Source organism: Panthera leo, chromosome D2, assembly GCF_018350215.1.
Source record: "Panthera leo isolate Ple1 chromosome D2, P.leo_Ple1_pat1.1, whole genome shotgun sequence".
In the NCBI taxonomy this organism is placed as follows: Eukaryota; Metazoa; Chordata; class Mammalia; order Carnivora; family Felidae; genus Panthera; species Panthera leo.
Window position 1 is genome coordinate 17,175,928 of NC_056689.1, and position 24,910 is coordinate 17,200,837.

The 24,910-nt window shown below is 43.1% G+C and overlaps 1 protein-coding gene and 1 pseudogene across 11 annotated transcripts in view; one reads left to right on the forward strand and one right to left on the reverse strand.

Annotated features, from left to right (window-relative positions):
- Nucleotides 1-24,910, forward strand: part of TTC13 (tetratricopeptide repeat domain 13) — a 79,788-nt gene that overhangs the window by 22,561 nt on the left and 32,317 nt on the right. For 7 of the 11 annotated variants that reach the window (XM_042907439.1, XM_042907440.1, XM_042907448.1 and 4 more), the window contains 6 exons: nt 2,769-2,839; nt 12,386-12,451; nt 13,964-14,056; nt 16,730-16,846; nt 17,907-18,017; nt 23,234-23,316. In XM_042907439.1, the coding sequence (XP_042763373.1) occupies nt 2,769-2,839; nt 12,386-12,451; nt 13,964-14,056; nt 16,730-16,846; nt 17,907-18,017; nt 23,234-23,316 (541 nt within the window). The remainder of the gene's footprint in view (nt 1-2,768; nt 2,840-12,385; nt 12,452-13,963; nt 14,057-16,729; nt 16,847-17,906; nt 18,018-23,233; nt 23,317-24,910) is intronic. The other 4 variants (XM_042907441.1, XM_042907442.1, XM_042907444.1 and 1 more) reach the window with 2 other exon arrangements.
- LOC122202901 lies at nt 7,226-7,365 on the reverse strand (annotated as a pseudogene).

A 24,910-nucleotide genomic window follows, 5' to 3' on the forward strand; every position in this document is an offset into this window, starting at 1 on the left:
CGACTCCTGATTTCGGGGTCGTGAGTTCAAGCCCCACATTGGGCCTAGAGCTCACTTAAAAAAACAAAGACTGAGTGCTTCTTGTATTGGCTTCTTTGCTCTGTTTGTGCAAGCAAAGAGTTGACTATTTTAAAAGTATTAATCACTTCTTGGTGTTATTCTTTGAGTGGGCTTTGAGAATTAATTACCTGTTAAGAAATCAGATTTGGCCTTTTCTGAAATCCTTGGATCTGTTCAGCCCTGTATTCACATACTAAGTGATGTCATTAAAGGCCTGGTATGGGGTCTAAGACTAATCCTAGTGGATCTGGATAGTATAGGCCCTGACATGGCTTAGGATCTTTCATATCACAGCATTTTTTTTCTTGGAAGAACAGCTTCTGTCAACACACACATTGCCAGGAGATGTAGAATTCTGGTCAGTAATGATTTCTGTGAGAATTCCGATGTTCTCTTTATGTCTTTGTACTGCCACAGCAACATTTGGCCCTAATACTTATTTATATCTTTGCAGGATTTGGATTAAAAAAAAAATTTTTTTTTTTTAACGTTCATTCATTTTTGAGAGACAGAAACAGCATGAGCAGGGCAGGGGCAGAGAGAAAGAGAGGGAGACACAGAATCCAAAGCAGGGCCCGAACTCACGAACCATGAGATCATGACCCGAGCCGAAGTCAGACGCTTGACCAACTAAGCCACCCAGGTGCCCCAAGATTTGGATTTTTTTTTTTAATGGATTCTTTTGGGCTTTTCTCAAAACACATTTACTCTTAGAAAGATTTGAGAGCTGCGTTTGATTTTATTTGAGTGAGGTTCAACAGCCGAGCCACGGAGAACAATTGAAACATGTTCCCAAGTACAGTATTTATCCCCTCACACTGTATTTGTTTTTATGGGTCGCTTATTCTTTTGTTCACTCGACAGATATTTACTGATTATGGGGAGATGGGTAGGAAATTCGAAAAATTTAGATCTGAAAGGAACCTAAGAAAATGTTCTGCAGGCTTGTTAGGCAAGACCCAGAGAGTAATGAGAAGTGACTGAGGTTCCCGTGATCACTGGTGTTTGGCAAAACGAGAACCTGAGCGCCTATCTTGGCCTTCCAATACATCACCATCCTCCTGCATTCCAAACAGGATACGTTTATATTTCAGTCCCTGTTCATGTAATCATCAGGAAAGTCAAACCGTTTTGCAGGCCAGCCCGGCACACGGCAGTTTCGGTACAGCCGTGGTCTATGGCAGGGTATGTGTCTGGAGGGTGGGTCCCAGAGCGGGCAGCCTGGGGCCTGTGTCACTGCGCATTCTCTTCAGACAGTTTGTTTAACTGCACTAAGTTTCATTTCCTTGTCTTTGAATGGGGATAATCTTCGTACCTGCCTCACTGCACTCAAGGAGCAAATGAGTTAATACATGGAAATGTACAGAGTGCCATGCACGTTACCTATTACTCTTGTTGTTTTTCCCGCCAGCTGCTCCTGGCCTGCACCCCAAGGGTGTCTCTGGTCATCTGGTCATCTGGTCATCTGATACATCTGAATGATATCCATTCTTACTATTCTGAATATGAGTTTGACTGTAATTTCTCTTTTCAAAGAAATTATGACAAAGACAGCCCTCTTCGTTTTGAAGAATGCCCCCAAAGCTCTTGTCTTGTTATGACATTCAGTGCTTTTGAAATTTGCCTTTTTCAGGTTAACTATAAGGATACTTAGTCTCTTTCTGCATTGAATGTTTTCACTACTTTTAACTGGCAGGAAATTTAAGCTCTTCAGGACAAGAAAAGATTTAGTTGCTTGTCTTCGCGACAAGAAAAGATTTAGTTGCTTGTCTCCTTGAACACCTGTTGGGGCCTAGAATCAGAGTGTTGCAGTAAAGCTTTATTTGCAAAGAAATGTGACCAAAATAATATTGTTTTGAGTGAGGAATACAGTTTTTTGAGGGATATTTGGGGAGTTAGGGAGTTAGGGCAAGTTTTAGAGATGAAATGTAATGTAGAATATCAATAATGTATTCTAGTTTGGACAGGTGAAAAAATGGAGTCCAAATATTGCTGTGTTTTAGGAGGTTGTCATGGCTCTAATTTCAAAATACTGCTTACCTACACAATTTGACTGGAAACTATTCATCTTTAGTGTATATTTAGAGTAGTGTTTTGGCCCTATTTTGAATACAAGAAGTAGGAAAAAGACTGTTGCACTGCACTGTTGTGAATTGGCTACAATGAAGCATTCTGCTCATATGTATTAATTTGAGCCTCTGTTTTTGTTCTTACTGGGCAACTGGCAGTGAGTTCAGCACCACCACCGCCCCCCTGCCCCCCCCCCCCCCCCCCCCCCCCCCCGCCCCGGAATTGAGACTTGTGCTGCTATTTGGGTGTTTCTCTTAACTTTCACCATAAAACCACATTGTCGTGTTATGTGGGTTTTGTTGAGGCTTATTACTAGCTCTTTTGATGTATAGGTGGGAAACATCATAAAGGTTATTTGGTATTTGAAAGTGAACAATGGGCTTAGAAAAAGATAATTACTTCTGTAGGCAATGTTTTATAGATGGCTTTAATAATTTAAATCTAGAAAGCACCAGAAGACTGATAGCAAGTGGCGAGTGGTGGAAGGAATTCAATTACATCTTCTTAACTTCCAGGTTTTCTTTAACTGCTTCTAGCCCTTGGAGCTGCCTTTTAGGATTCAGCAAAGCATTTAGTCACCGATTCTGGTGTGAGATCCTTTGTTCTTTCTTTTAATATTTTTGTATTTTGTTTCATAGCTATTGCTTATGTGTTGATTGGCAGTGGTCTCTATGATGAAGCCATAAGACATTTTTCAACAATGCTTCAGGTAATTTCTCTTCTTAATTATGTAATTTCAAGCTTATAGTCACGACAGAAATACAGGCTTATGCGTAAAGCGCTACAAGAATACATTGACTTTAAGGTTATGTGAGAAAGTGAAAGAAATCAGCCCTGACTGAGCACTTTCTTGGCGCGGGCCTTGAAACACTGCTCTCATGTCATCTTTGCAGTTTTACTTTATTTTAAAGGAGGAAAATGAGATCAAAGGAGGTCAAGCAATTTGCTGAGAGTCTCCCCACCATCAGCTAGAAGAGATGGGACTCAAATGCAAGTTTAAAAGAAAAGAAAACCATTAGCTTCCGTTCACTTTGCTCTGTACCATGCCATCCCCCATAAGATACGGATGCTGGACATTCAGGTTCACTTTCCGTGCAGGAGGTGATCTGCATGGTTCCACTCGTGGGTTTGTTTCTCCCCTTGAAGTATAATTGTGAGACTCCTCAGTGGCCGCACTGAGCCTTCACTGATTGATGGCTGCATTAAAATCTGGTTAAGATAAAAGGCTTAAACAAACATGTGTAAGAGTTGCAGTGGAGACCCGTAAAATAGCCCAACGTTGTTAGCCTTACACCCTTATCTTTATTTAACGGTGTTCTTGTAGATGCTGACCATTGCCGATTGTCGATGTGCGTGTGTCCAGTAGAGTAGTGTAGTGAAGAAGCATGGTCTTTAGAGTTAAAGACTTATACCCATGTTCTAATCCCCTCTGCTGGTTGCTAGCAGGTTATTTAACCTCCTGGCATATGGGGATAATAACCATTACCTCCAAAAATATTCTTGTTAGGTTTAAATGACATATTCTGTAAAGTACTTAGGACTCAGTGCCTGGCACAGAGTAAGTGCTCAGTTCCTTTTAGCTACTCAAAGCAGCATTCTAGCATGTTCGTCTGTGCCAATACAGTGAGAACCAACAGATAATTTACAATCCAGCAGGTAAACTGAATTTTAGAATACTCATTTGGGAGTTTCTGCACCACTTTTGTTTTCTTTTTCGAATTGATTATATTGACAATCGTGCCTTCATCCTCAAAATCACAGAGATTCAAGCCGTCGTGTGTTTGAGTGCTCATATGGAATACCATTCTTCAGCAGAGTTTGAAGGATGAAGGGTAGATTACTAATGTTAAAAATCGCCTTTCTGTGAAGCCTTGCAATATTGGAAAATATAAGCGAGCACTTCACACAGTTAGCACTTGGCCCTGGTTTGAGAGGGAGGTTTTGGTACTTTTATAGAAGCAAATGTCAGTTAATCTCTGGTAACTGATAGCAGAAAACAGTGAGAGCTTTCAGACATATTATCAATTCATTCAACTTTTTGAAAACTATTTTTACCATTGTAGTTGAAGGCAGTATAAGAGTCATAAAGAAAAACTTTAACAAAAAATTTCCTAATTCTGCCCCTGTACCGTTCATTGAAGTTGTTTTGCGTATGACCTTTCAAAGCGTGTATGCATTCGTGTTTTATAATCTGAATACATGTAATATTTCATATTACTTTTCACTGAATTTTATACTGTAAATGTTTTTCAGTAAGTCTCTGTAATCTTAATCTTCCATTGGCTCTATGCTACTCCTCGTCTTGTCCGTTTATTGTTTTAAAACGTATTTCTCTTGCCATTGCATTCAGAAAGTAGATCAAAATTTCTGTGTGTCCAGGCAAGGTCTTAATATACGGATATTTGACATAGCATTTTTATCAGTCTGCGATACAATGGGCTGCTTTCAAGTGGGAAAGTTTTCTTTGAGCATGTGTGGTTTATACAGTTGGACTCCTTTTCTGGTGATGCAGGCTATTGATGGGGCAGGAGCAGAGAATGGGGAACAGCAGAAATTCAAATACTACGGGCTCACAGAGGACAGACCCGGGTGACCACTTAGAACATGTTTTGATGTAGGAACAAGAGTGCCTCTGGCTTTCCTGCTCGTGCTGTTCTTGGTGACTTCTGTCTTCTGTGCCTTTGTCTCGGTGCTTCCCAGCCTTATCCACATCAGGACACGTGTGGAAAAGCCTATTCGCACAACACACTGGAGTAAACAAGAGCAAACGCAGAGGCATTTGGATAGAGCTCAGTGAAAATTTGTTACGATGTCTTCGTGTTCCATAACTACGAGAAACACAGGATATAAAGATTGGTTAAAAAATGCTAAAATTCTTTTCAAAAATTTTAATGAGAGGGGCACCTAGGTGGCTCAGTCGGCTGAGCATCTGACTTCAGCTCAGGTCATGATCTCACGGTCCGTGGGTTCGAGCCCCGCATCGGGCTCTGTGCTGACAGCCCAGAGCCTGGAGCCTGTTTCGGATTCTGTGTCTGGCCCTCCCCTGCTCACGCTGTGTGTGTGTCTCTCTCTCAAAAATACACAAACATTTAAAAATTTATTATTTTTTTAAATGAGAAACTCAGTCCTGCCTTTCAGGACAAAACTTTTCTGTGTCCAGGGTCCTGAAGAGCGGTTTGCTCACCACTGCTGCATGGATGCTGCCCTCTTGCCTTTCCCTGTCCATGTTAGGACTGGACTGAGTACCACTGCAGGACCATTTTTGTCAGTACGTACCAGTGGGTGTTCACCTGTTCCCTGCAGGACCCTTTGCACGAGCAGAAACTCTGTAAGCCAGCACACATCCTCTAGCAAACCTGCAGTGGTAACTGTTTGCACACAAGCGTTTCAGGGGTTTTGAGCTCCTGAACGCTTGACAAGACTTTTCGTTTGGACAGCCCGTGAGCTCCTCCAGTATCCAGCAGCAGAGTGTGGAACCTGATTCCTTTCACAGAAAGCTGAAAACAAATGGGACCATGAGGGCTTGGATTATATGAGATTTATCGTTTTTATAAGATCGTTTAATGTGCAATTTGGATCTGTGCATGTGGGCTACTTAAATTCCAGCGTGACCTTTTGATGTAAAGCTTTTAAACCTTTTTTTCTTAGCTGCACCATGAGGGGCAAACTTACAAGATGTTTCCACAGTTTCTGTTGCCGTGAGGTATTTGAGTAGTTCTCTAACTAGGGGGTACTTGGTACAGCTATAAAGGAAGGAAAAAAAAAAACTCCTCAAGCATCCAGGTTTCTAACTGAGCATAATTTCAAAGCTTGATAGATCTATCAGACTGCATTGAAAATTCTTGGTTTAAAAGCTTGTGAATTAGTGCTCCCTCTGAGTGTCCTTCCGCATGTCCGTGCATCGAAGACCGTGTTTTTGAAAAGCAGAACCATTCCCCGTGCTTCTTTGGTCCCCAGGCGGGCCTCGGTAAGCTAAGTGCTACAGAAGTTTTATGAAGCCATTGGCCTTTGTTATTAATTGTGTGGGCTTGAGCTCATCTGCTTCGGGTGGAACTGAATCCATAAAAATGTTTCTTATTTCACACGAGCAGACAAAATAGGAAACATGCCTCTCTGTGTGATTTGTGAACATCCTTCATGTAATTATGTATGTGGGTCTGCAGCTCGGGCAAAACTCAGTCCTCATTACCTTGCTGTGCACTGACTTTTTTGACTTATTTGTCTTTGATCCAGTGACTTTTGAGTTTTAATCAGAAGGCCAGGCTTGGTGGTGGAAAAATAAATATTTGTAAAATTTAAAGCCACTCTATAAATGGTATAATGAGGATAGTAAATTAGACCTTTCTGAATTTAAGGAGATCGATGTCTTGGGACTTGAGACATCTAAGTGTACATGATTCCAGTAATGTAACTATCTTATTATACAATGATTGTGCATCCGCATAAAGTAAGTAATATTGGAAGATTGAAATCTTAGTTTTCATTGAAGTCATTTCAAATTCAGAACACTTAGGGGCACCTGGGTGGCTCTGTCTGTTGAGCATCCAACTTCGGTTCAGATGATGGTCTTGTGGTTCGTGAGTTCGAGCCCCACATCAGGCTCTCTCCTGTCAGCCTGTCAGTGCAGAGCCCGCTTCAGATCCTCTGTGTCCCTCTCTCTGCCCCTCCCCTGCTTGTACTCTCCTCAAAATAAATAAATATTTAAAAAAATAAAGTAAAATGCTGAACATTTGACAAAACGTAAATATTATTAGACTTGTAGACTCAAAAATCTTTTGAAAAATGGGTATTCTGAGCCCAATTTGTTTTTAGAAGTAAACATTGGTTTTTATCTGAAAATATAATGCATTATATGACATTTCTTAAAGATCTTTGACTTCTTGTTAACATCCAAAGCCCATGATAGACAAAATAATAAACTTGTATCAATCAAGAAAGGTAAGAAAATCTGCCCTTTAAATTTAGGACCTCTTAATACTAGATTGTAACTGAAATAACAACCACAATAATCCCTTACAGATTCACACACTATTTAGGTTTCTGTATTCAATTTACTTTTTTTTTTTAGAATTACTTTTTTTTTTTTTTTTTTTTTACATGTGGCAAGAATTACTATCAAACTCCACTCACTGGACCAAAGACTCTCATGGTGTTAGGGAAAGACTTGCCCCTTATGTAGAACACTACTGACACTTGTGAGTTCGTTGGCCAGCCAGTGGCCTCTAGAATTTCTTTTTATTTTTTTTAAGTTTATTTATTTATTTTGAGAGAGAGTGAGCGCACAAGCGGTGGTGGGGGGTGGGAGGGAAGGGTGGTGCAGAGAGAAAGAGAGACAGAATCCCAAGCAGGCTCCACGCAGAGCCTGATGCGGGGCTCGAACTCATGAACTGTGAGATCATGACCTGAGCTGAGACCAAGGGTCAGATGTTTAACTGACTGTGCCACCCAGGTGCCCTAGAATTTCTTTTTAAACAGTATAGCAGGATGTATAATTACTGTTGTTGTTAAATAATAGATTTTGTTACTCGTCTTGATTGATACAACTTGTTATCTGTCACTGGCAGAACTGAAAGTCACCGCCACAAGCATCAGACCACGTGGGTGACCCAGAGGGAGGGCTGGGGAAGTGAGGCACGTGGGGCCACTGTAGGGTTCTCTGCCAGTGGCAGCCACATATAAAATCCTAAGGGCCAAAATAATGATGACCAAATTCAGGAAGTTGTCAGTGTTCAGATATTTGAACTGTTACAAACTGTTTAATGGCTATCTTTTAAAGGCTTGAAATCTTTTATTGCTATAAAATATTATAGCTGTGATTGCTGGTGGCCCACCTGGAGCCATTCCAATGGCACACGTGTCACCCTGCTTTGCCTTATGGAACTATGAATTGCCTTTTTTTCCAATCACGGTACCCCATTGTTTCTGGCCAGGTCATCTGCTTGCTCCCCCTATGAGAAGAGGAGGCCAGGCCAAGCTGACTTTGATCTGATAGTCTTTAATACTCATTAAAATCTTCTTGTCTGCCTAAAAAATGGCCAGTGATTGTTGTTAACTAACAACTGCTACATATTAAGACTCACGTGTCAGGCTAAGACTAAGTGTCACAAATCCCAACATGAGGATACATTCCCTTGAGGAGATTGTCACCGTGGGTGACAAATGTGCAGATGCAGTATAATAAGTAATAAGAGAATGACTTCAATTATATCCGTTAAGAGGCTCCAACTCGACTGCATGCTTTCCCCTGATCCCTCCACACACCCCTACCCATAACTGAGAAGGAATCCCTAGTTGTGTGCCAGTGCCGCCCGGATCAATGGGTGGCACCCTCTTCACTGGCATACGTGAGTCCGCCTGCTCCACACATCTGTGTGCTGCTGATTTCAGCACCAACTCTCTCTGGATAGCTCCCAAAGGACCTCTCCTGTCCCTCTGCTTCTCCTGCCTCTGGTCAAACCACAGCCAAGCCATTGTCACCTGCCAGATAACCGGTGCAGGCATGGTGGTCTGGCTTATCACCTCACACTCTCCACACACATGCACGCCATCCATACACGTACACTTTTGCACTTTAAAACACACACGTACTTTGCTGTTGTTTTTAGCTTAAAGATTAAAATCCTTAATAACGTCCCTGTCTACCTCTCCAAACTCATCTTGGAGCAGATGCTATACTTCCTGCTTGCCTTGGGGCCTTTGGCTCCCTCTGCCTGGACCAGCTACTCTGAGATGCCCTCACCTGTGACACATTTCATCCAAGGCACCTCTTCCTGGGGAAACCTTCCTAACCGTGTCTAGTCTTTATGCATTTGCTAACAGCACTATTTACTACTCTCGTTCTTACTGAACCCATGTAACTTTACATTTATGTTTGCGATTCTTTGGCTAAACTCCAAGAAGGCAAGAATCTTACCTTCTGTCTTTGTTTTTGGTGACTGTGGTATTCCTCACACATGAAACCAGACATGGCTGAAAGCTGGCCCTAAGTATTTGTTGACCAAATGACTAATGTCTGTACGGTATACAGTAGGGACCAAGGCAAAGGAGCTTATTTATTTTCCAGGGGAGTCTGGAAGGAGTCAGGGGAGAGGTGGTGTTTGAGCTGAGGCGGTGGGTGAGTGTTCCTGGCAGAGGGACTAGCATGTGTAGCACGCTGAGCTTGGGGGAGCGTCTTGTATCTGGGGAGCTATGAAGTAGTACTTGTCTACAGAGTACGAATTGTGAGTGGAAAGTGGAAGGAGATGAGACTGAACAAGGCAAGAAAATGACCGATATTTTCTACCAAAGCATTTAGATGTTATCTCATTGTTTTTCAAATTGTGAGTTGCTGCCTTTTAGTAGGGCCTGAAATTGATTGGCAAGTGAGGACAAACACCTTTTAAAAAAATGAAACACACTAGAATAGAAACTAGAAGACTGCATGTCAATAGGAAGACTAGGTTTGACTTAGTGCAGCTCTCATTTCTAATGCGTGTATGTGTGTGCGCGTGCATGTCACGGACATAATGTATGTGTATCCTGGGTAACGACGTAAAAGGCATTTTACTATGAGTTAGAGCCACAGTATGTTTGAATGTGGCTGTTGTAGGTATATAGGGTGTATGGAGATGCCACTTCAGTAGAAGAACTATTTATTTACGTAAACTTTTTTTTTTTTCTGATTTGCCCGTTATAATTTTTTTTTTTTTCAGTTTTAGGAGAAAAGCTTCTTAGATCATATATTTTGAGACATTACACATCTGAGAGCAGGTGTTCCTCTCACTGGAGAATGTCCTCAGAGGGGAAGAGCCATGTGGGCTCACTGCCCCCTGCCCCAGCCTGTACTACTTTCTGTGGACTGTTCTGTCTCTTGGCAGGTGGTATTGCTATGGAAACACATGAAGTCAATCTTACCTTAATTCCTCATCAGGAAACTGTTTTCCCTGCTCTTCCTCTCCCTCCATGCCTGTATCCCTCTCCCTCCAAACTAGCCTCTCTGCCTTTTTTATTTTTATTTATTTTTTTATATTTGAGAGAGAGACAGAGAGTGCGTAGGGGAGAGGCAGAGAGAGAGGGGGAGACACAGAATCCAAAGCAGGCTCCAGGCTCCGAGCTGTCAGCACAGAGCCCAACACGGGGCTCGAACCCACGAACCGTGAGATCATACCTGAGCCGAAGTCGGACGCTCAACCGACTGAGCCACCCAGGTGCCCCACTCCCTGCCTTTTTTATTTTCCAGCCAGGGAGGATATTTAAATGTTTCAAGTGTTATTATCTCTGGGTGGCAGGATTATGGGGTGCCCTTCTCCTTTGTGCTTTTCCTCATTTTCTAGATTTTGCTGTAGTTTATAACAAGTATTCCAACTATTTATTTGAATAAAATGTTTTGTTTATAATAAACATGTCGATATTCTATAACGCATATTACTTAAAACATCTTTTTCCGACTATAAATGTATACATGTTTGTCTTGAACAAGGAAAAGGGATAGTAGTAAGTAGAGTGGGAACATAGCTCGTAATCCCACTCCCAAGAGAAAATTGCTGTTAGCATTTTGGAGCCTTCTTTTCTGTGCACGTACGGACCCACACAAATCTTTTATAAGTACTGTTTATAAAAGGAAGTGGCATTCCCCTGCAGTGCTATAACTTGGACTTTTTTCCCATGTAACGCATAGCATGGAGCCCTTCATGCCAGTCACATATAAGTTATAAATCCCAACTCCAAACAGAACCGTCTGGAGCCAGGGAAGTGGTTTAAGGGAGCAAAGTGGACTGCTGTGACGTAGAGGTGATGGGTGGGCTTCCGGGAAACTGATGAGTACACACCCCTCATCTAAGGAAGCCGCCAGTACTTAGCTCTAGTTTTTTTTTTTTTTTTTCATGAGAGAATGCAAAAAATATGGGCTTGTCTTTGCTGCATGTTTTGATTTTTCAAGTGAAGCTAGAGATCTTTCACTGTTTACTTGAATTTTTCCCATTTTTATACACCGTGAGCCAGTCTGCCGGCTGGGTTGAGGCCACTGATGCACCGGTTTGCTGCTTGATACGGGTGTACCTGATTCTGTTTCAAGCAGTCTTTTTTGTTTTCCAATATATGGAATCTTCTCGTTTATTTTTTCTCGTTATTGTTGGAGTTGCTGTGTCTTTTTCTGCAATGCGGGCAGACAACCTATGTCACATTTGAAACCGAATGATAGACTAGTCTACAAAGTGCCTCATCTGGTACAGTTCTGTTCAATTCTTTTTTCAACGTTTTTTATTTATTTTTGGGACAGAGAGAGACAGAGCATGAACGGGGGAGGGGCAGAGAGAGAGAGGGAGACACAGAATCGGAAACAGGCTCCAGGCTCCGAGCCATCAGCCCAGAGCCTGACGCGGGGCTCAAACTCACGGACCGCGAGATCGTGACCTGGCTGAAGTCGGACGCTTAACCGACTGCGCCACCCAGGCGCCCCCAGTTCCGTTCAATTCTTTAGCAGCATCAAGAGTTTCACCCCGGACGATATAGCCAGAAGCTCTATCTTCTTTCTTAAATGCAGAGGAAGGATTCCGAGAAGAGGTAGAAATTGCAGAGGCTAAATGTAGAAGAGAGACATTTCCCTCAGGAAGTGGGATGCTTCATACCACTGACCTGTTTGTGGGGACCCGGTGGCGAGGCAGAGGACCCTGTCGTTGGGCCTGAGGAGGGTTTCATCTAGTCCATCAGGGGGCAGCTTGCAGAAAGGGTCTGATTCCTATTCTGACATACAGCATAAAGGACTGCATTCACCCCAACCGATTCTGGAGTGGACTCGTTTCTTGTTGCTCGATGGAGTTGGCACTGGGAGGTTCTTCCCTTTTCAGATGATTTCATGACTGTGCGAGGGGACAAACTGGGAAGAAGCATTGCCCAGTGCTTCGCGCCTAACCGTTTATTTCCCCAGGCCTCCGTTTCCCCACCCAGAGCACACGATCGCGGACGCTGCGGGTCATAGGGTTGTTGAGAGGATGTTTTAAAGGAGATGACCGTGTGACAGAAACTAGCACAGGGCTCGTTAATGTTGGTTCTCTTTATTATTTTTTTTTAACGCAAAGAACCTTCATCACGTGTCTCATTCAAATGAGCCCCAAGCACACTGACTCTTCTGGTTGGGGACCACGTGTGGACGTATGTGTGGCAGTAGCATAAACTAGAGCTTGTTGCTTGCGGCGTTCACGCGCTTTACGCAGAAACTGATTTGTTTTGTTTTGTTTTGTTTATAGTTTTTGACGTGTTTCTGTTTTGGTCTGACTAGGAGGAGCCTGATCTGGTTAGTGCAATTTATGGCCGAGGGATAGCCTATGGAAAGAAGGGATTACATGTGAGTATGGAATAGCTCCTCTTGCCATAGTGCCTAACATGACCTGACCTGGACCAGGGTTCCGACAGAACCGCTCCCTGTTGATTGAGTGCCGACGGACACACAGTGGGGGCACGCCAGTTCCCGCCTGAGAACGTGGTTTTAGAGAATGTACTCAACATCACATGGCCAGGAAGGTGGGAGCGGGGGACTGGGGATCTCTACCCAGGGCTCCTGGGGGTCCGTCTTGCCATGTGCTCTAAAAGGACAGCCTTGCCAGCCTAAATTGTACTTCATGATGAGCTGGACATAGAGCAAGGAAAGTATGAGACCTTAACTGAATTCCCAAGAAATATTCATTGGTAGAAGTGGAGTCTAGGGATGCATCGTGCAGGAGGACTTAGAATCTGAGTTTCTTTCACAATTTTTAAAGGTTGGATAAAAGACCAAAAGGGTTTGTTTGGTTGTTTTTTTTTTGATAAAGATTATTTTTATTTGTTATCATGTATTATACTCTCCCCCAGATAAGTATATCGTTTTCACCTTCTTCCCCTTATTTCTCTGGGGAATGCAGAAGGAGGGTTATAATAGACATATCTTACGCAACAAAGGCACCATGGTTTAAACATGAAGATTTTCCTGAGACTATATGGTAAATAAGGAAATAGTTTAAGATTCAGATCTTTGTATTTTCAGTTAGAATATTATACACAAACTATTCTGTTGTCCTATTGTATATTAGAAATACTCAAATTAATGATGATTGAAGGAGAAGCATCACTTTTGTCTTTGCCAATTTAAAAAATTGTACGAATCAGGTGCTGGCCTATTGGTGAAATTTTATATAATATTTGTATACTTCTGAGACATAGAGGACTGAGAACGAACTCAGATCTGGGAATGACAGAGGTGTTTAGGAAGGAAGCAGTGTTACATTCAGAGCATCGATAAATGACAGAAGTTGTCAGCGATGAGCTTCTTCCCAATTCTCCTCTCTTTTAATTTTATATCTCGACATGAAATTTCCTTGTATCTTTAATGCATTTTTAATGTAAAAGTGACATGCTCATATTTCTAATATAAAAATAACATTAAAATTTTAAAGACAACTTACCTGGACTTCCTAAGGCGTAGGTATGGAGGCTTAGGGGTTTTGACGGACACTGACTCGGTCCCTTTGTACCCCCATGTTGTCACTGGTCAGCATCATTTTGCATGCTGCTATCCATCCACATACTCATCCATTGAAATTCATTGATTCAGTGTTTAAATAGGTTCAATTTAGAAAATAACCTACCATCAGTGGAACTTGTGATATGTAGCCAGGTCTAATGGGCTACTGATGGGTAGGTAGACTTGAGTGAGTTAAATAATCATAACTGAATTTAAACCAGCAGCTCTTTATCTAGAAGCTAAGTTCATATTTACTTCTAAGTAGTTATATCTTTACTAAATTTTTAGTTTTTTCAGAAAAACTATTGAACCTGATTTTGAGTAACAGTGTATCTCATACTAAGCTAATGCCTTTTCAAGGACATTAAGAATGCTGAACTTGCTCTGTTCGAATTGAGCCGAGTAATTACCTTGGAACCAGATCGTCCAGAGGTATTTGAACAGCGAGCAGAAGTGAGTGCGGTTTTCTTTTTCCCTCTGTCGTTATTGGATTAGTTGAATCTCAGATTTTTTTTCCTATTATTTTATGACTTATACATTTTAAAGCTCCCTTATCTATTGCATTTTCCTCCATAGGTACTTTATGCCTTTAAACGTGGTTGAAATTACTAGAAAATTATGGACTGACTGAGAGATACTCCTGATTTAACATTTAATAGTAATATTTAGTATTAAAATATGTGGTTATAACATGTACTATTACTGTCAGTGTTCATGTTTACTCTATCTATGACATACTTTAGTCAAACAGTATGACAGTTTGGTCAGAATGAAATTTATAACCATTACAAGTGCGTGCGTGCGTGTGTGTGTGTGTGTGTATACGCTTATGTACAATTCTTGGGAGATGTACTTACCTACATAGAGACATAGAGCAGGTAAGGGTGACCAAAACCAGACCTTGAAGGAACTTAGGACTTGAAGTGGAGACAGAAATAACTTGGTGAAAATACCAGGTAGTATTTGTGATGGGAGACGGGAAGAGGAAATGCTTCTTCGGGAACAGAGAGACGTGGTGTGTCAGAGCTTGGGGGAGGCTGGCAGGGGCAGGGTGGGGGTGTGTCTGCCGAGGCCTCACTGAACAGATGATGCTAGAGCCAATCAGAGCCCACATCTTGGGGGACAAGGTGGAGAAAGGGTATTCAGATCAGAAAAAGGAGCGTGTGGTGAGGCATTCCTTTTAATAAAACGTGTTCCTCTTACCATTTGCATAATATAATTATAAACTACCCAGATTTCATTTTACCGCTCATTTAACCATATCAAATGCTTTAGAATTTGTTAATGTGTTCACACTGGCTAAAACTTAACTTTTAGTCATCTGACATAATGGGATTTCATAGTTGAACTAAAGGAAAAATGACTTGTTTCCTCTTATGGGGGAGAAAACTTAGAAGTAAAGAAAACACTAAATGTGTTAGTAATTTAACAACTGTATTTGCGATGTTTGTATTCTCAAAATTACAGTGTCTAAAGTTATAGTTCAGTCTCACAAAGTGAATTTTATGTCTTATTGGGAATTTGGGTTTCTGAATAAAATTCTTTCTCAGTTAATGATATAATTCCTTATCTCTTGTCTATTTTGGATTGTAACCGTAAGGGTTAAGGGACTGTAATTTGTTCGTTACTGCACGAGAGCCTTGTTGGTATTTAGGGTGAGATTTGGTGATATCTGCTCTGGGGAGGGGTGCTGATGCTCTTTCCCTCCATTACTCTGATGTCATGTTAAAATGTTACGGTAAAGCATGAATTCATTAAGTGTGCATAGAAAGAAGACTTGTTCAGCAGCTTCAGAAGTTTCTCAAAAGCTACTCAAAAAGCTTCTCATATCTACTCAAAAGCTAGTCGTGTACCCAAAAGTGATATTGGTAATCCAAAAAGTAATTTTCAATGATCTTCAATATATATAGTGATATTCCTCTTTCCTGGCATCATTGGGAACGATATCACTACAAAGTGGTTTTTCTAGCTAAATTACAGCTTACCGTTTACATACGTCTGAAATTATTTGATGAGAAATCTTTCTCTTTCATCCTTGCTGCGATAGTCTGTGTTTAATGAGCATCATTCAACCTTTTTTTAGTTACTCAGGTCGTTATTATGAATGTTGATTATTGTGCTGAGGTGTGGTGATTCAGTTATGTACATAGGGGTTATGAACTAGGTAGGGATGTTCTTTCTCCCAAAATCTAACCCCAGACTGCTAGGCTTTTTGAATTCTCAGGTGTATATTCCGTAATTTCTTTCTTTCCTGTTTCTGAGCTTCCATTCTTGCCACTGGTGATGTGCCTGCCAGAATCCTCTCTCTTTTGCTGGTTTTCGGTTCCTGCAGAGTAGGAAACCACGTAGTAGAACCTGATGGAAATGACCTATATTCTAAGAGCAAAATTAACCCGAATTTCAGGACATTTGCTCAGGATGAAATGCTTGAGCTTGATTGCATGAGTCCTGATAACCCATTTTGGATTTTCTCACGTCCTCTTGGTGTAGTTTTGCATTCTCAGCTGTCTTCTGTGTTGTCATTGTCACCTGCACACAGCTGACTGCTGCATCACCAGGGTTTCCCAAACAAGCCTGCGGACCTTTGTTCTTCCGCCGTGCAGATCTTGACCGATGAGCTGAGAGCTAACACAAAGGGACTCCCAAAACACCTGGAGTCTTAGATTGTCAGTCAGCCCTTAGTGCCACAGAGGTCATAGCTAAAGACCATGAAGGACTCTAATCTGTGTCTGTCAGTTTCTCTGCTCTTAATGGCTCAAAGTCATCCTTCAGATGAACTTTGAAATGCTAAATTTTGTTTTGAAAGATAAGGATAGGTTGAGAAAAAAAGGGTCACATTTCAAGAAAAGCGACATCTGTTGTGACCCAGACCACGAAACCGTGACAAAGCCATTGCTGTAGTTCTAGTTCGTCAGCCTCCCTGTCTGCGGGACAAAGATTGGCAGCCCCTCGGCCTGTTGACTTTGAACTTCACTGCGTAGTATGTGGGGTCAAGGATTCTTGCTGCCGGGAAAGTAATCTTGTGAGTGGGGTGTGGTGAGGTGGAATTGAAAAGTCAAGAACATTGGCAGTTTGGGGGTTTGTCACTGGAAGATTTCTCCGCTAATGACATGTTTGGGTTTATAGATTCTGTCCCCTCTGGGACGAATTAATGAAGCGGTGAATGATCTCACCAAAGCTATTCAGCTGCAGCCCTCAGCACGGCTGTACAGACACCGGGGGACCCTGTACTTCATATCAGAGGTGAGTTATTTTTGCCTTGAAATGTTTCTTTTGTGATAATAGAGACTTCGCTTTTCTGCTCACTTCAGAAAGCTGCTCTTTGATAGATGTGGGTTCGGGGCTGCATAATAATATGCTTGTGACACAAGACAGTCATAAAAGCACTTTCTTTAGCTGAAATTGAACCCAGCGGAGAAACGTTAAGTACCAAGAGTACATTGTCTTGTTTGAACTGTCAGCAGTGACTAATTCTAGACTCGGGGAAAAAGAAAGAGAAAATGAAGAGATTTGGTTCATTGACTGTACTTCAGCCTTTTTTGCACATGTCAGCACAGGGAAACAGGTGCACATGTTACCGACGTGATTGTGAAACTGAAAGGCACAGTTGGAATTTCCTCGGGGAGCAAGAGCCATAACTGGAACCAACGTGGCTTCTCAGACCGTAGCTTGTCGGTGGCAGTGACCCAGATCTGGCAAGATTATCTTTTATCATCATAGTGGTATCTCTGATTGCCGCCATTATTTGCGTGGGTTTACGTAACTTCAGGAACAATTTTCTATTGCAAGAGAAAATGGGTATGAAAACAATCTCAGCATAACACACGTTAAGGTTGACCTATGGCACGATCATTTTAGAAGTGTTCAGTGTAGTAAGATGCTAGGACCAGAAAATAATTTGTTAAGTTTCTCTGACAGATTATGACTTTAATAATACTGTTTTTATAAATAATCTTTTTTTTAATGTTTATTTATTTTTGAGAGAGAGAGAGAGAGAGACAGAGCATGAGCAGGGGAGGGGCAGGGGGAGAGAGACCATAAATAATCTTTTTGTAGTTGAGACAGCGTATTTAAATTAAACCTTTGCAGGATTTTCCCCATCACTTTCTTAAGAAAACCCACTGTTTCAACGAATAGGATAAGCATTCAGCTGATATTTATGGTCATGAAATGTTCCCTTTAAAGCCGAAGAGGGCATAGAATGAAATGGGATTTTTTTTTCCCTCTACCAATCAAAAGTAGGAAATGTCTAAATATCTAATGAATGCTACTCTCTTTTTTTCCCTTGCTCTCCTTTCTGTAGGACTATGCGACCGCCCACGAAGATTTTCAGCAGTCCCTAGAGCTGAACAAAAACCAGCCTATAGCTATGCTATACAAAGGTCTAACTTTCTTTCACAGAGGACTTTTGAAGGTGAAAGTATTACACAATATGTGCACCATATAATGATTCTGCTTTTCTCTCGAGGGTGGGAAGACTTTAATGGGATTCCACTTGGCCTGTTTGCAAATGGCATCTCACGTGTCCACCTAATTGGTTTATTTTAGGAAGGAGTTTGAGTCAGTGTATTTATTGAGCTCCTACTATCTGGTGCAGACGGGAAAAGGATAAATAGGGAGAAAGAATTCTTTGCACTTTATGCTTAGGAAGGATACAGTTCACCAAGTTCCCCTCTCCCCCCCACCCCCCCGACGTATAATTTATCATATGGTAAATACACGAAAAAAAGTAGTGTAAACAAAGCGCTTTGGAAACAGGGATAGGAAGGATTCACTTAAGCTGCGGGGTTAGAGAAGGTTCCAGAGAGCAAGTGGACGTTGTCCTCGGCCTTGCAGGCGGAGTGGATTGGGGACAGCCAGCTACTTCAGGCAGAGAGAAAGCATGAGTGCTGGCATAGAACATGGAGGTACGGCCAGTTTGCGGCGTAGCAAGGAGATTTGAGTGGAAGGGAGTTGAGCTGTCAGGTCGGCAAAGTGTCTAGAGTGCTATGCTGAGCATCTTGATTTTAATTTGTAGGCCCAGAGAGCTATAAAATCTAGCTTTGGGGGAAAGGATGTCATTGAGACCCAATCTGCTATTTAGGATGTGGATTCTGACAACCCAGTGGCTGGGGGGCTTAGGGGCAGAGGACCACGGGGAGACACGGGTAGCTGGAGACCTGATCGGACTCCTGGGGGCTCCAAGAGTGGGTCTGGAGACATTACTACAACGAGCACATTGCTGCTGCCGCCTGGAGATTGCTGTTGGGGGCAAGGAGTTGAAGGAAATAGAAAAGGTGTCGTCCAAGCCGATTGATGTGTGGAGAGGCAGTGTCACCTCTGGCCTGGCCCTGCCTCCTGTCCTTGGCCTGGCACTCTCTGGGCGTGTTGAGGACCTATGGTGCAAGAGCCTTATCTTGGGGCAGAGACCTGGCTGGGAGTCGGGAGGGGAGCTCTGGTCTCTCACCGTGGCCTCCTCGGTGCCCACAGCCGGCACAGGGTCAGAGCTCTGGTGCAGGACCCACCCGAGCCGTCCGTTTGAAGACAGGCCGGCCTAAGAGTCAGCCTGGGTAGGTGAAAAACGCTTAATGCTGTCTGGCAGGTCAAGAGAGCCTGCAAAAGAGAAGGTTGTTCTTTACCTTAACTTTGAAAGCTGTGACGAATCTCAGGAGCGCGTGGCAGGAAAGAGTGCTCTGGCAGAAAGAACGTGCATTTTATTACGGAATGTGGTTCCGAGGATCACGCCCACACTCTTGGGGGGTAGGCACAGTTGACCTTTAAAAAGGCCACATGTTGTAAACCCTCAGCATCATGGGCGGTGCCTGTCACATAGTAGGTGCTCAATAAGTACTAGTGGACTGAATGAATTTCAAGGACAGAGCGTTGGGTTTGGAGTTGGAAGGCCGTGGCTGGAGCTCCCGCTCTGAACCCTGTGAACTGTCCCACTGGACAAGCTGCTTAAACCTTTTTCAGCCGCTCCTTCCCTTATCTGTCATGTAGAGATGATTCTGCCGTCTGCCTCTTGAAGGGGTTCAATAATAAAACAACGTGTGTGAAAGGTACTTTAAGAGCTATGAGCACGAATCAGGTATTAGTTATTATAGATCGTGTTACATGTGAACATTTAATTTCATCTAAGTGTCATAGACCTTAAAAAAATAACTCCCATCCACAAACTACCAAACCAGAGGGAACCGGGGAGATTTTCTTTCGTCCGCCTCCCGTCCTTCCTGCCGGGGTGTGGTGGGTGGTCCTCACAGACCTCCTGTCGCCCCCCCCCCCCCCCCCCCCCCCGCCCCAGGACTCAGGCCAGCAGCCCTGGGTGTCGAGAGCAGTTATTTAAAATGTGCTTTGAGCAGCTGCCAGATGGGCGTTTCCAGTTTTATTTTGCATCTGCCTCTCACCTTCTCTCAGTTACCTTAAATTTTAAAAAAACCTCACGGTCACAACACCAGATGCAAAGTCTGTCCCTCGAGTAGCAACCTCGCCGAACTACGTGGTGCTTTCTCCTCTTCGGTGTGCTCGTAAACCCAGCATGAACGTGTGTAATGGATGGGAACCTTTCCTTTGCATTTTTATAGATCTGCTGTCCGAGGAGGTCAGAGTGTTGACGTATTGTCTCACTCGTCCCAACGGCATCCCCACGAAGTACATAGAAGGGGCAGAGGGTGTCCCAGTTACACAGAGTGGAAAACTAGCAGTGACACCTCTTCCTTAAACTAATGAACTTAGTGTAGATATCTTTAGGTCTCTTGTTAACTGTAGAGACAACGTGTTAAACGGACCCATGAATTGGCGCTGTCTTTATATCCTGAAGCTGGTCTGCCCAGGTCAGCGGCAATTCAGAAATGAATTACGGGGGTGGTTTGCTTCTTTACTTAATGAGGTAATACATGAGAAATTCTGCAGGCGATATGACCGGACAGATTTCGCAGCCGTCCAGCTTGGTAGATCTGTCAGCCATTTTGGATTTCTCTGGGGAAAACACAGCAAACGCTTGTCTCATATTTGTGTCGCAAGGATATTTCAAATATGGTACACTCCGAGCGCATGTTTTTTTATCAGCCTTCGCTTCGAGAGGTCCCTGCAACTGTTCTCTTCGTTGTAACGAAGCAGGAAGGCCGGAGTGATGGCCACCCACCACTGGTGAGAGAGGAAGATGGCGGCCCAGGTGGGGTGATGCCCGCCCGTGCTGCGCAAACAAACTCCGAGCCGGTTCGTGTGCTTGGAGACTGATTCATTTCGAACGTAGTTTCTTTGTTCCGAGTGGCTTCATATCTTGATTCTGCTATGTCCCCTCTTTGGCAGAATGAGGTAGAGAGCTGTGCAGTGATTAGACAGGAACCCCGAAACCAAAGACTCTTAAAAGCTGAAGAGAAATCAGACTTTGAAGAACTGTGGCGTCCCAGCGTGCTGTAAGTGCAGTGGGCAGCAGATGTCGCCCGGGCATCTCCCCCAGACGTCCACAAACACCCCAGACTTCCCACGCCCCAGCTGGACTCATCACCTCCTCCCACCCCTGCCCTGCAGCCGGCCCCCCTACTTCCTCACGTTGGCTAACGCTCTCGCCTTTCACCCGGGCTCTTCAGCTCCTAAGCTTCCTGCCCTCCCTTCTCCCTCACCACCCCCTACCCACGGCCACTGGATTCTTAGTTTGCCTTTCAGGATATCTCCTGAGTGTGACCCTTCTTTTCTGTCCTCAGAGACACCGTCTCAGTTTGAGCTTTCTTTATCTCTTGCCTGGGCTCCTGCAGTCACCTCCTCACTGGGCTTCGTCCCCTCCCCTGTCCCGCCCGCCTGCTCTGTTGTGGCCAGTGGCAGTCATCTCTAGAGTCAGTTTTGTGAGGCCGCACACCTACTCAGCCCCCAGTCCTCATTGCTGGCAGGGTGACGCCCCCACTGCAGAGCACGCCAGAGGCCCTTCCCCTCTGGCCCCGGCTCGCCGCAGGGCCTGGCCCCCTGTCTCTTCCTTCCCTCCACTCCCACCCAGGCACCCGCACTCTTGCCATCCTGCCTCCCCCACCGCTGCGCACCCCCACCCCCCCCGTCCAAGATGCCCTCTTTCTCTGCCACCCTCCTTCTCATTCTCCCAGACCCAGTTCAGTTGTCACTTGCCCTCCTGGTGAAGCCTGTCCCGGTGTCCCAGGCTCAGTTAGGTGTTCCCTCCTCTTTATTCCCAGAGACTCTTACTTGTATCTCTCTTGTAGCTCTTAGTTTATATTCTAATAACCTGGTTAAGTAATTGGTTTTCTAACTAGACTGAGTTCTTCGAGGACAGAGAGAGTGATTTGCTCGGCTTTGTGTCCCCTGTGCCTCACCCTGCCCCCGGCACATAGTAGGCGCTCAATACATGTTTGTTGAATTGAAAACGTAGTTGTAAAAAAACTCAGAGGATCTAGACTGTGCCAGGGCCAGAAGCCTAATGAAGAGTAGTCTTTCACATTTAAGTGTTAACATTTATCTGTTCTCATCCTTCCGCTGAACAGTACAGTCAGTGGGACTCCTTAATGAGTAGGTTGTTGTCCCCGTTGTCACCTGAAGAAGGTTTGAAAGCCCGCCCCTCCTACCCTGCTGCCTCCTACAGAGAAAATCAAGAAGCAGGGAATGAATGATTTTTTTTAGAAAAGAATTAGGATTATGTGCCTACCAGATCACTAAATATTTATTGGGTGCCTACCATGTGCAAGGCATTTGACATGTTAGTAGTTTTTGTGCTATGAATTATCTAATCAGGTGTGAAATACACAGAAGTTTTAAAGTCTTTCTCTTGAAAGCCTTCAGAGATCCTTTGTAGCCATTAACTTAAGTAAGACACATCTTTTCCTTGGGAAATGTGTGAAATGTCTTCATCACTTTTTATCACAGTAAATAATCAAGTCATAATGGAGAGCACCCTGAATACAGTGTAAGCCCAGGATGTTTACTGGGAAGCAGACTGGTGCATTGTAGTAACAGTTTCCAGAGGATTCCACAGCGGCCAGGTGCACTGTGCGTTCCCGGCAGGCTGCTCCCTAGAGTGTAACACCCGTGCCGCCTTCTCACTCCGTCAGCCACAGACCCGGAGTGGTGCTGGCAGAAAACTAGGTCCCCCAGACGCCCCCACCTCAAGGTCTCTGTTTTGTTTTACTGTATCTTTTTCCTATAGATCATGAGAATCATTCACAGAGTCCATCTAGGAGCCTTGGTGCCTTTTGTCTTTTTTTAATGAACAATCTCACTTTGGGCTTGCTTTTTTGTCTCTTTCACTGGTTCAGTTTAAATGCTGCTAGTTTGATCATTTAAAATTGTATACAGCTAGTAGGCTTACTTTTATTCCACAAGGCCTTTGTTGATTAAAGAAATGATATTGACACAAAGGTGATATCGTTACCTGATGAAGTAGATGGAGGGAAGCCGTTTCCCCGTTCTGAAAGGGGAGAAACTTGCAAGGCTCTGTTATTGCCCACAGCAGAGCATTTGTTTACTGTTGAAATCAAATCCTCCTGACTCAGTTTGTCAGGCTCTCTACCTCTTTTTGTGAAGTCCTCATATTAAAAAAGGAAAATCGCTCCAAGACCGTGTACATTATATATTTAAGTCCATTAGTGATTTAAGTGAAACTCAATTTTAATAGTCATGCACATGACATAATTTCCCACATACTTTTTTCAGGAAGCTATTGAGTCCTTCAAAGAAGCCTTGAAGCAGAAAGTTGATTTTATCGATGCGTACAAAAGTCTGGGACAGGCCTATAGGTAAGAAAAGGAACAGTAGTCAGGGTAGGAGGGAGGGTGTAGAGTGGGGAGACAAGAGAGCCTCACATAATAGTGATATTTTATTTAAAAAAACTTTTTTAATCTTTATTCTTGAGAGAGAGAGGGTGTGAGCAGGGGAGAAGCATAAAGAGAGGGAGACACAGAATCTGAAGCAGGCAGGCTCCAGGCTCCGAGCTGTCAGTACAAAGCCCGACATGGGGCTCGAACTCACGAACCACAAGATCATGACCTGAGCTGAAGTTGGACGCTCAACTGACTGAGCCACCCAGGCACCCTGTCATAATAGTGATATTTTAAAAGAAATTGTATTTCTTAACCAGAAGAGATTGTCCTTCTAAATCACATAGGCATTAATATGCTTGTTGAGAGCTTCTCTGGAATATAGAAAGACCCGTGGGTCAGAGGGTATCATGACGTATATATCATCTTTTAAAACGACTTCACTTTGTATATATTGGTCTAGAAAATGTTCGTCCTTCAAAATTTATTGTTTTGAATAGCAGCATTATATGCTGGTTGAGTCATAGACACTGATGCTTTTCTAGACCGTAAATAAGGTTAATTCCCACATCACTGTGATTCGTTTGAAGATTCCTTGATTAAAAGGATGGAAAATTATGCTGCATAGGATGATATCGATGACCATCAATATGATCAACTATGATATATAGTCACTGTGCATCTCTATCAGGAGTGAGAAGTTGTGCTTTGACCCTGGCGTCCTGACTCCTGGTGTTACCCTGACCAGTAGAGCTACTTTGACTTTTGGCTTTCAAAAATCTTTACGGTCTGACCTGAAAAGGAGATTGCATGGCTTGACGGAAGGGCTCGGGATTCAGGAGTCAAGAGATTCAGTTCTGGTTCCAGATGGTCCATTCCACACTTGTGTCTCCTCACCTTCCCTGAGCGTCAGGGTTCTCCCTTACGAGGTTCTGTGAAAGTTAGGAAAGAGACAGTAACCGAGATCCTTGTCAGAGCTGTTAGTCACCTCCCCCAGGAAGGATTGAATTCAAGAGCTTATTTATCTGATGCAGTCATTGGAGAAGCTCTCTTACCACTAACTTGAAGAAAGTGTCTTTGCATTCGTTTTTAATTTAAATGATGATATTTATCCTTGCTGTCCCACAGAATGGTTCAGGACATACGTTGAAAACAGATTTGAAAGCACCTAGAGTAACCAGTAAAGTGATATGTAAATGTAAATGGGTAGTATATTTTTAAAAAATATTATTTACAAAAAATAGACACATGGCATGTTTTTAAGGTGTTTTTGTTATTTGTAAAAAATTTGATAGGTAAAAGAAGCCTAATAATATTTCTACTCTGAAATGATTACTATCCTAAAATATACTTTCTTTCTGATGTTTTAAATTACAAAATGATTTACTGGATTTTAAGGGAAGTAACTTCTGTGACAGGAAAAATACAATTTTCAGCCTATGAATTTGATTCAGAATGATATACCTATGTATGATTGTAACCTACATACTCCCCCCCCCACCCTCCCCCCCCCCCCGCAAAGGAGAACCATGATTTTATCTAAATACTAAAATCTACACATAGTTTTTTTAAG